This window comes from Colias philodice, chromosome 20, assembly GCF_061535455.1.
Source record: "Colias philodice isolate Cphi_HAF_F1 chromosome 20, ilColPhil1 Martin Lab GWU primary, whole genome shotgun sequence".
Classification (NCBI taxonomy): Eukaryota; Metazoa; Arthropoda; class Insecta; order Lepidoptera; family Pieridae; genus Colias; species Colias philodice.
Genome location: NC_143105.1, coordinates 5,448,898 through 5,461,178, shown reverse-complemented (window position 1 = coordinate 5,461,178; position 12,281 = coordinate 5,448,898). Strand labels below are relative to the sequence as shown.

General features: G+C 32.0%; 2 protein-coding genes across 2 annotated transcripts; one reads left to right on the top strand and one right to left on the bottom strand.

The window, feature by feature from the left end:
* Positions 1-6,858: 6,858 nt before the first annotated feature.
* LOC149479460 (proteasome assembly chaperone 2) lies at positions 6,859-8,112 on the bottom strand. Its single transcript, XM_089708176.1, has one exon. The coding sequence runs from the start codon at positions 7,980-7,982 to the stop codon at positions 7,224-7,226; it is 759 nt and encodes a 252-aa protein (XP_089564302.1). The 5' UTR covers positions 7,983-8,112; the 3' UTR covers positions 6,859-7,223.
* A 608-nt stretch (positions 8,113-8,720) lies between these two features.
* Positions 8,721-10,800, top strand: Pex3 (peroxisomal biogenesis factor 3). Its single transcript, XM_089708157.1, has 2 exons — positions 8,721-8,927; positions 9,170-10,800. Exon 2 carries the CDS (start codon positions 9,399-9,401, stop codon positions 10,518-10,520), a length of 1,122 nt encoding a protein of 373 aa, XP_089564283.1. The 5' UTR covers positions 8,721-8,927; positions 9,170-9,398; the 3' UTR covers positions 10,521-10,800.
* Positions 10,801-12,281: the final 1,481 nt, after the last annotated feature.

Below are 12,281 nucleotides of genomic sequence, written 5' to 3'. Positions count from 1 at the left end.
TATTTAAATTTAAATATGTACTTATATACTTATTTCAAAATGTGTTTGTTGTTGCTAATAACATAACAGAAATAGGACTAAATTATAGTTTTTATATTTAAAATCAAATGAACATTTGATTTCGTAATATATATAATTCATCACTTGCTATGTAGGTATATTTTTACTGTCAGGATCTTAAAGGTATTCAGTAAACGTAAACGAATAAGTAAATAGTACAAGTCAAGCATAAACATGGGCAACAACAGTAGGTATATCAAAGATCAAAAACATCTTTAACAAGACATAAAATATGGCAATGTTTGTGTTATGAACCGATTTTTGAATACGGCGCTTAATCCTTATTATCCTCGAGTCTGTCTTGTCGTAATAACATTATAAATTCTAAAGTAAACTATAGGTATATGCGCTTTTATCTGTTTGTTACGTTTCACAACAAGATGAGATTTTAGGTACTTTGTTCTTAGTGCGTTCGAAAAGATTCTATGCAATGTTCTAATACTGCAGAATAACACTGAATACGAGTTTTCGTTTACACAAAAAGATCACAAAAGAATGCTCTTGCTCTAGCTCTAGCTCTATGTTCGTTTGATTTAAATGCACCGTCATATTTTATGTAAAAATATGATTATTCATATAGCCTTTTAGAATGTGACAAGGCGCGTTGCAACATACCCATAATTTTATAAAAGAATTATTCCGAAAAATATGCATTGTCCTACAAATTCTATCAATATGTTTTGCTCTTCATATCATCAAATTGATATAAGGATAATCATTAATTATAGTATTCAACTTGGGAATTGGTCCTTGTTTACCAAAATTAAAAAAGTTATTACGGTGTACATAATTGTTAAATTTCGTTCTTTATAATAAATGCTGTTCCAATAAGTATCTAGCATTTGAGGGAAAATGTATCTACTGCATATTTATCTTTATAGTACCTATGTAATTCCGTAACATTAGATGCCTAAATCACTATCAATTTAGTAAAGTTATATAAAAGCACATTACAAAAACGGAAAAGCCATATAAAAATGTACAGTTGATAAAATAAATAATTCAATTCATCTGTATTATTTTGTGTAGAAAACGAAGAAACACTTGTCTGTTTATTTGTAAACATCTGCGAGTTTTCATAACAAACAACGGCATTCAACATTCAAACAGCAGCTGTAGGTACTGGCATCATTTCAATTATGAGAAATAAAAACTTGAAAACCATTGTTAGCTTTCACTTCCAACGTTGAACCTCGGGGATGCTTATTGCTTATGTTTAATTTCGTATAAAAATTACATCTGATAACACAATATCGTTTGTAGCTATTACAAGCAGACGATCATATTTAAATTACGCCGATTTGGATACAAAGCAGCTTCGTTAAAAAAGTAATTCCACGAAATAGAAGTGAGGATGGGTTTAAAACGTAATGGAGTCGTAATCAATGTGAAAACGGTTTAATCAAGCGACGGAGTTGGCTCAGAGCTCCAACCTAATGCAATTAACAGAATAGGCTTCACAGATGCTGTACTAACGAAACCTTACCTTTCTTCTGAAATGTACGTTTCGTGCTGATAAGGATGCGATATGGGAAATTTTGTTAATGCAATATTAGGTACAAAGCAAAACAAAACAAAACAAAACAAAACTATGCTTATCATGAAAAATTTATACTCTTATCTGTCTGATAAATGACAACTTAGCTTACCTACAAATGTACGATTTTAGTCCATATATAAACATCCATTTAGTGAATACGATATCTACACTAAAAAAAAGATAAAATGCTAAGTCATAATAATTGTTTCTACCTGATAAGAATTTATTTAATTTACGTCCCATAAAGCCTATACATTTAAGATGATTTGTGGAAGTAAGTTTTTTATACTAATTACTAGTGGTCCGCCCCGGCTTCGCCCGTGGTACCTACATGTTTAAACTATCCTATCTCTCAAGTTGGTGCGAACTGCACATGGTGTGCGAATTTTATTATAATCGCTTAAGTGGTTTAGGAGTCCATTGCGGACAAACATTGTGACACGAGATTTATATATATTAAGATTTCTACTGTTTGAACATCATTAGACAGTATGAGTATCTATAAATCACTAGAGGAGTATATATTTAAAGCGAATGTTTTATGTGAAGTTTACTGAAGAAAATATAGGTATAGATTATGGAATGAATCGTATTATCTATTTAAACGTTTTCGTTCGTAACTACCTATACTTATATGGGCATAAAAATGTGTTTGTCGAACCCCCTCGCTACTTACATCACTCCTGCCTTTCATATTTGTCACTAGCGATGCATAAATCCTTCGACAAAATAATTGATGATGGCACTTTGTAACATGTAATTCAGATATATGGGCCTATATAGTTCGAACATACGACGGCGTATACCCAATTATATCTACATGCAGCGTACCTTTTAGTAAATGAATTTTAAAACATCATACTTTTTGCAGTTACGATACCAATGCAATGTCCATAAAAAAGTCATTGATCAACATAATTAACCTGTAATAGGTAACTTTTTTATTTTCTTTGCATATACGTACCTATACTAATACATAATATACTTACTAGTTACTACACTAATCGATAGGCCTATAAGCAGAGTTCCAGCAAAGATGAAACACATAAAATACTTTCACACATACTCCAGCATAAAGATAATATTATACAAATCAATTGGGAGGCAGGGCGCGTAATCCGCCTGGTCCACTTCCCCTCGCATTAATATTCATTCAGCGTGATCGGATTTGTGTTGTACAGCCTATAATGGTTATGAAATATCATATATATCTTTTAACCACCACACATATGTTCCGAGTTATATAATCATAAAATAGACGCGTAATATTAGATCTAAATACAAATTATAGGGTTAACAAAACCATAGTGTACCGTCATATCCTCCAACATTGCCTTTCCAGCCTAACTTTGCCCAAATAGAAATTTTAACTTTCCCGAGTGTTTATGTGGAGTAGCATGACATTTAAGACTTGTTTTATTTTTTGGTAGAAAATTAAAGTCTTTTCTCGCAACACTCATTAGATAGCACATGTATAACGTCAATCAGTCTGCTGCTACATGTCGACAAAGAAGAGGGTGTTTTGGTGGTGCCAAATTTTTCTAAAAAAACTTGTCTCTGATCACTGGGAATCAATTAGAATACGTGAATATTTCTTATTATTTATTAAACTAGAATATAAAAAAGGAGGTTATTTGTTATTTCCAAGCAAAAATACGTAGTATTATAGGAGTTTTGTCGCTGGGCAATGTTAGGTTAATAAACGTAGTGTGACCTATCCCAACATTGCCCAATCGTTTTGAGGTGCTAGGGCTGACACATTTTTAACAGACTTCTCAAATAGGTAGCAAGGTAATTTTTTTAGGTATAAATTAAGTACACAGCATGTTATTTCTTTTAGGTACCTAGGTAGGATTGTACGAGTATGTATGCCTACCTAGGTACTTTTTAAATGTTTAGTAGAAGTTACGTATAGGTACATAAATATTCATAATTTCAGTTTCATTTTAAAGATATACCTAGAAACAGTACGAACGCAATATTATTGCATGTGTACCTACCTACTTGTTAGTTGTTACCCACCTACATATTTTATTAAACTTAATTTTTTCATCCTTTACCTAGTTGATTTTTTTGTGACAACCCTAAACCCTAAAGATTTTTGTATGAAGATTGTGAGAAAATTACACCTAACTTTGCCCATACAATTTAATGAAGATCTACTTATTTTGGATCATTTTTTGTAAGAGATTCGGCATCTTTGCCTTGTCTTGTACTTTGTCTCTTAAAAACAGCTACGTAAGTCTTAAAATGACTGAAATATTAAAGGTGGGCAAAGTTGTATACTTTTCCACCTTACTTCGCCAACCTCTTTCTTCCTTATTTTTAGAGAAACTATTAAGAATATGATTATTTCAAGTATATCTATTCATTCTAAATTCAATTCCCTACTCAAATAACAGCATCAATTCTGTCCATATTTTATTTTTTCTTGTATATGATCAAAACACTGTGAAAAGCGGGCAATGTTGGAGGATATGACGGTACCTAAACCAGACTAATGTGCTGGAAGTCAGTTTAGGTATTTTAGCTCGTTATTATTGTTCGTTTAATTGTCTAAGTTTTATTAGATCTTTTATTGTTACTGATTGTTACGTTAGCTAATGTCTGTAAGAATAATAAATGACTATTAGGAAGCGCATTAATTTGCAAATATGTACATAATACGTTTAAAAAGAGTAGAGAGTAATATAAGAGTCAATGATTGACATTTATACGATTTGATAGCAATCGGATCACGGATGTACCTACAATATACAAAAAGCGGCTTTAATAAATTATGAATCAGAGCCAATTTATTACACATTCACAATTCCCACGTTGCGCATAATAATAATGTCATCAATGTAGGTAAATGCTTATAAACTATTTTCAGCATCGAGCCACAACTTAGAGCCACAATCATATTTAAGTGGGTAGGTATGTTTTATATTAAAATAATTGCAATTGATTAAAATCAACCTACACCTCCTCCAGACTCCCACCTCAAGTTATAATTAACCAACTTTTACTTCAGATTTCAGAACAACAACGAAATACCTACACAAAAAAATGTATCAATGAATAAGGTATGATTTATCAATTAGGTAATATAAAAAATAAATTCCTTATAAGTACATAATATATATCTAGAACATAAAAATGATTTTGTTGACAAATTACTATAGGTACGCCCACGGTTTCACTCGCATTATCGCATACATGCTCGCATAATCAAAGGAAAACCCGAATAATTCCCTTTAACCTGTACAATATACATAGTACATACCTATTAAAACTAGTTTTCACTTCGGAAATGTAAAATTAAGGGACTTAAATAGTTATCCGAATAAAGGGACGCACAAAGAAAATATTATATCTAATATTCTAATACCTATCTTATCTTAATCTTCTTCTTATATATAAAAATGAATCGCAAAATGTGTTGGTAAGCGCATAACTCGAGAACGGCTGAACCGATTTCGATAATTCTTTTTTTATTATATTCCTTGAAGTACGAGGATGGTTTTTATGTAGAGAAAACGTAAATATGTACCACGGGCGAAGCCGGGGCGGACCGCTAGTACTATTATAAAGGCGAAAGTTTGTATGGATGTATGGATGTATGGATGTACATATGGATGTTTGTTTACTCTTTCACGTAAAAAGTAAAAACTACTGAACCGATTACAATGAAATTTAGCACACATATAGAGGGTAACTTGGATTAACACATAGGATAGCTTTTATCCCGGAAATCCCACGGGAACGGGAACTATGCGGGTTTTCCTTTGAAAATGCGGGCGAAGCCGCGGGCGGAAATCTAGTATATTATAATGTCGAAAATTTGTAAGGATGTATGGATGTATGGATGTTTGTTACTCTTTCACGTAAAAACTACTGAACCGATTACAATGAAATTTAGCACACATATAAAGTGTAACTTGGATTAACACATAGGATAGTTTTTATCCCGGAAATCCCACGGGAACGGGAACTATGCGGGTTTTCCTTTGAAAATGCGGGCGAAGCCGCGGGCGGAAATCTAGTATATTATAATGTCGAAAATTTGTAAGGATGTATGGATGTATGGATGTTTGTTACTCTTTCACGTAAAAACTACTGAACCGATTACAATGAAATTTAGCACACATATAAAGTGTAACTTGGATTAACACATAGGATAGTTTTTATCCCGGAAATCCCACGGGAACGGGAACTATGCGGGTTTTCCTTTGCAAACGCGGGCGAAGCCGCGGGCGGAAATCTAGTTTTTCTATATTATAAAGACCGTAATTACCAACCAAAATAATATAAAATAACAGTCTACGAAAAAAGTAAAGTGTTTAAAAGTTACACAGTTAGCTCCAGTAAACATCCAGTAAAATAAAAGCCTACATAATCGTCTCATATCTACTTTAGACGTGCTTAAGATTTAGAGTCACCCTTAACTTGTTAACGGTCTTTTTTATAAATTACACTTTTATACTGTCATGCCATAAAGATGTTATTGCCTTTGAGCGATAAGAGGCAATTTATTGGCGCCCTCAGAGCTAGTGTTTAGTTATCCTTGTTATATTTGTCTTGTCGTTTTGTTAATCGATGGCGTAATATAGATTCGAGATTCAATATAAATAATCAGAATACCTAATCGAAATAAATAAATCTTTTCTATAATCAACGTGATATACAGCGTCAGACACAACACATACCTAAGTAATAAAAAATCTTGGTAAATACCTATGTGTGTGTGTGTGTGTGATTTATAAATTAAGGGAAAAATAAAACGAGTGCAAAAAAAAGTGAGCGACTGAAGATGAGATACCTATCTACTCTTTTAATAACTTGAGCGGTATAAATTTGAGTAAGCGACAAATAACAGACAAGCAACTAATATTGTGCATAATAAAATATAGATCGAGCATACTAAAAGTGAGTTATGATTAACCTATTTGAAATATTAAAATTCTAACTGAGCAACTAAATTACGGCAGCGACTTAATTAATAGGTGAGTGACAGGGAATATTAGAACACATTGTTTCATTTAATTACTATTAATTGATGGCAATACTCTGCCCATTATAATGTACATATTTCTATTCGAGTCATGCTAAATAATGAAAAAAATGCAGAATGTTGACACTCACACATAATTAATATGAGATCACTCTAATATGATGAAGCTGCTTATTTTGTATTTTTATTAACTCAAATTAATATAAACTCGGAAAATTGTCAATAAAAAAGATCCTTTTAAACATCAATTAAAACAAACAAACCATCTGAATAATTTATTGAATAGATATCATTATATACATAATACACTTAAATTGTAATTTTTAAAGTGAAACTTGTATTACATCGTCTCAAACATTTTGGTCTGCGTAGCGCATGTCGCGTGTATCGCGGCTGCCGAGTAGGTATACCTACTCGGCAGCCGACCGTCACGCGACATGCGCTACACAAAGCAGTGTTCGGAACCGTTCGAACAGTTTCACTTTTACCGTGGTTTCATAAAACCACACAACATTTTTTTGTTCCTTACAGTTATAGAACTGATTAAATGTAACAAGGAAATGCCATTTTAATTTTGTATTCTATCATCAGAGAAGATCTAAACTATTTCTTATATTTAACTTGAAATTAATAGATATCTTGTGGAGGTGGCCTGCCGAATAAATGCTTCCAAGATTCTGGTTGAATCATCTGTTCGGAAATATCTTTATCTTTATCAAAAATTTCAATGAGCTCATGAAGTTTTTTGACCATTTCTATAGCATCAGGAATGTTGTCTCCTTCTGAACAATATTTATATAACAAAAAACAAGGCAGAGACTTTTCTTTGCAAATACTGAAAAGCATTGGTGCAAATCCTCCACCAAATATTCTTATTTCATTTTCTATTTGATGGTCATGGTCAATCATATTATTCTTCACAATTTGTGTTTTATAGTGTGTGTAAGGATAAACGATGTATCTAAAAGGCGATGTCATTATATACCTTCTTTCATGAGCGTAGCTGCTTGTCAATATTATCATATCTTTTATATTTTTTCTAAGGAACTGTTTTACTATATTTTCCAGAAACCCTTGTGCATATTTGAATACCAGAGGCGCCTTCATTTGTAAAACAATTAATTTGGGTGATGATGCTCTATACACTTCACATGAAGTCGATAAGACAGTAGAATTGATATCGTAAGGATTGCACCCAATAACTGGAAACTGTGCCGGTGTATATATTCTTACAATTTTGTCCATTCCCAAGGAAGAAATTAATATATCGCACGCGAGTTGTCCCACATTTCCAACAGCAACACTTGGAACTATAAGAGTATAACCATTTAAGTCGACTTTTTTTAGCCACATCCAGTGATCTCTCTCTGCTCTCTCTCCAATCATCGTGATTCAAGTATCTGGTGTTCAGGTTCAATTAAAAAATAAACACAATTCACTTAGATCTTAGATCAAATAATGTTTAAAATTTTGCCGAATAAAAGTCAAAATATCTGTAATGATTAGCAGAATTGAATTGAGCATACAATGTGTCACAGAGTCGGTGTCACTGTCAAGTGTCAGGATCGTCAGGACAGAGAGCATAAAGCAAATTTAACGAAAAATTTACCTTCTTTACTTAGTAAGTAATCAGATAATGAAGATTATGAGTGTTTTAGGAGGTGCAGTACTCAGCCCCTGCTGACAAAAATCATCCTTTAAAATATAGGACTATTCTTATAAGTATTCAAAAATCAAATGAGTCAAGTTTATTGACTAACTAGCGGTCCGCCCCGGCTTCGCCCGTGGTACATATTTATGTTTTCTCTACATAAGAACCATCCTGGTACTTCAAGGAATATAATAAAAAAAGAATTATCGAAATCGGTCCACCCGTTCTCGAGTTATGCGCTTACCAACACATTTTGCGATTCATTTTTATATTATAGATTGTGATTAATCGTTAGTATATTATGCGTTAAAAACTGGTCTATCTATGCTTAGTGCTTATATAAATGATTCATTCTTTCAAAAACAATCCTGACCTGGTGACCCTTAGATCATTAAGCTGTGACCCCATGAACATACAATATGTTTATTGTTTATAATCTGTAGTCAATTGAATAAATTTCAACAGTCTGTGGCTAAACGGCGATCAATTATTATAAACGTCAAGTCAAAACGGTCGAATCGTAAATGTCCAAAAAATAATTTTTTGTCCTCTTAATTTATTGTCGTACACTACAAAGGAAATTAACCTGGTAATATATCTTGATTATGAACGATATTGAAGTAGGTGATCCTCAATTAGAAAGGTTTATATTGACCGAAACGCAAAAGCAACGATTCCAGGTAAATTTTCGAAAAATTGATGTTTGTTCACTTTATAGATACATAATAGTTTAGAATGCAATCTTTTCCTCGTTTGATAAACTACAAACAATCGTACATAATATAATATTATATGTATTGACTCTACAATACTTGACCTTTGCACTTTATGTAAATCTTCTCGTAATGTACCTTGTTGTTTCGATTTTTTAGAATGAAATATTTTTATTCGAAACTTTAAAATATCGCATACGTAATTTCAGGTATTAGTCCACGGTCTCACTGATACATGCTGGGACACTTGCATGGGAAAGCCCTCAAACCGATTGGACTCGAAAACAGAAGTATGCATTATGAACTGTGTTGAAAGATTCATTGATGCTACTACTTTCATAACTAAACGTCTTATGAACACAACAAAATACCGATCTGATTCCCCTTTAGAATTTCAGTAACATATAATTAATAACTGGTTGTAGAGAATTTGTTAAAATGTTTTCAAGCATCAAAAATTTTTTACATCGTCATAGAAGGAAGTTTATTGTAACTGGGGCAGTATTTGGATCTATTTATTTCCTTTTGAGTTATGCACAGAAGAAGTTAAGAGAATGGCAAGAAAAAGAGGCAAAGAAGTTCTTTGAAATGACAAGAAAGAAACAACATTTTGAAAGCACCGAACGTACCTGCAACCAAACAATTCTTTCACTTTCAAAGATTGTATCGGAAAATATTTTAAGCATATTAAATACAGAAGAAATTGTACAAAAATTACATGACAATCCAGAAAATAAACTAGCACTATGGGAACAAATGAAAGTTATGATATTTACGCGTATTTGTGTGTTAGTTTATGCTCTTTCTATTCTACAAGTAACTTTACGAGTACAGCTTAACATCATTGGTGGGTATCTCTATAGAGACTCAGTGCTGGAAGTTGAGCCTCTCATAGATGGTAATTTACAAGCGAAATACTTATCTTTATGCCATCACTTTGTTGGACCTGGTGTAGAAGACTTAGTGAAGCAAATTGAAAAGGCTGTTAAACGAGTGGTAGATCCAATATCCTTAAAAAAGAAGATCACTTTGCAGGAAGTAGAGCAAGTGTTTTGGTCTATTCAAACTATACTATGTACTGATACAACTGAAGGAGATCCTATTAAAAAGATGGTTCACTATCTGGTTGATCATACAGAAATAAATGAAGCTAAATTTGACACCATTGTAAAGGAAACTATGGATGTATTGGAGAGTGATGAGGTGACCTCTATCACAATGTCCTCTGTTAGTAGGAGTTTTTCATCAGTTATTGATGAAATTGCAAATTTATTTGTCACAAAATGGGTGCCAACGTCCAAAAACCATTTAGAAGTCAGTGACGGGCATGTTGTCACAAATGGAGCCATGAAACTTGGGACTCAAGGGGAACCTTTTATTGATGTGAATAAAGTTGACATGCATTTTGTAAAACTACTGCCAGTTGTGAATGAGTTGATCACAAAAAATACATGCAAGGGCAATACCAACATTCCAGACTTGTTAACACAGCAACTTACTTTAAATGATAAATTGAAATTGTTAGGTGCTAATGTTTATGATGTTTTTAGCAATACATAATTATGGTGTATTTAGCATTAATCTCTTTTTCCATGGTTTTCCATGAAAACTGCATAAAAGATTACTTTAAATGTCCTAATAGATATGAGCAATAAGGTAATTAGTGACATTTTAGTTTAGATTATTCTATTTTGATTTTGTAAGAGGATTTGTGCTGTGCTTGCTTTTCGTAAAATTATTAATATTATGTAAAATATGGTTGGAAGTACTTGAATTATTGTAATTTACTTGTTTTCTATAATATGTGACTGGGTACATAATAAAAACTTGTTATTTATAATTGTTGTTAATGGTTTTCAACAAACATTTATTTTAAACAAACAGTTTCAAGTATTTGTAGTGTGCATTATCCTCAAGATTAGCAAAACTTACAATAATAACTACAAATACATTCAATAATAAATGAAATTAAGTTTTTGTTGTTCATGTAATATTGTAATTAGTAATTACACAAAATATGACGCTTGTATCTTAACCTTTGCATGTTTTCGGAAAAAAATAAAAAACCAAAATGACTATCTGTGTCAGGAGGCCATATGCAAAATAGTGATAACTTATCATTGTAGTGTTAATATGTATATTATCTTGTAATCAATTTTTTTGTTGAGGTCTCTGGATAGGTGACCTTGAAGAATTTTATGAGTAGGTACATTATACATATTAGTAACTACTAATTATATGTTGAAAAAAAGTTCTTAAATTAATTAAAAAAATAATTCTGACTGCGATTTTTCTGTATAAAATTAGAAATGTTTAAAAGAAAGTACCTTTTTACCTAGGTAACAAATAAATAATAATCGCGATGTATCGAACAACGGTCACTATAACCGCCATCCTTTTAAATTATAGAAAGTGTTGTTATTAATTTTATTACCGTGTTATTAATACTTTTAATTAAAATTCAAAGGCAACATTAAGAATTAACTCTATGTCGTGTATATAGATTATAGACCTTCCTGATGCCTTTATAACTTCCCTGTTATACAGGACAGGAAAAGGTTTAGTTATATATTTTAAATCCGACAAAAGCGTGAATGTATATAACATGTATGTACTTACTTACCTGAAATTTAATTTAACTATTTCATGCACGCATTTTTATAATTTTATTAAAAGTTAAAAATTTTGAGATAGTGTAATACGATTACATAGCTTTTCGCTTTTATAATTTTGAAGTTGCACTACTATACTACTAACATAATATATTTTAATGTCATGTTCTAAAAGTAATTTAGCTATCAAGTGATAAGTATAAAGTTATTTAGCGATGAATTATTATCTCATATCATCATAGATATTTCTCTATTGGTAGGAACTCATAGGAAGTAAGAGCTAGCGCGCACGAGCAACTTTGTCTCCGCAACTATTTTGTCTCTCCCATCAATTTGTATGGGGAGTTGCGTCACTACGTGCGCGCACTTTCATACTAGCCCATGGGTGGAGAGACAAAATAGTTGCGGAGACAAAGTTGCTCGTGCGCGCTGGCTCTAAGTATGACCATTCAAGTTTTTTCCATATTCATGACATTACGCGACTAATACCACATTAAATTCGCAGGCGAGGTTTTTTTTTATCTTTGATTTAATGTAACGACTAACTAAAAGTTATTTTAGGTATTGTTATTAATTAGCAATAGGCAGGCAAAATTCATTTAGAAAATTCTAAACAATTTTCACCACCATTCGTTTCCTAGATATTATAATATGTATAATGTTGGCGATTACAGAAATATGTAACTGTAAATACTACTTCAAAGTATCA

Excerpts from the sequence above, each read along its gene's own strand:
- LOC149479460 (XM_089708176.1), bottom strand. The coding sequence starts at position 7,982 with ATGATTGGAGAGAGAGCAGAGAGAGATCACTGGATGTGGCTAAAAAAA.
- Pex3 (XM_089708157.1), top strand. The coding sequence starts at position 9,399 with ATGTTTTCAAGCATCAAAAATTTTTTACATCGTCATAGAAGGAAGTTT.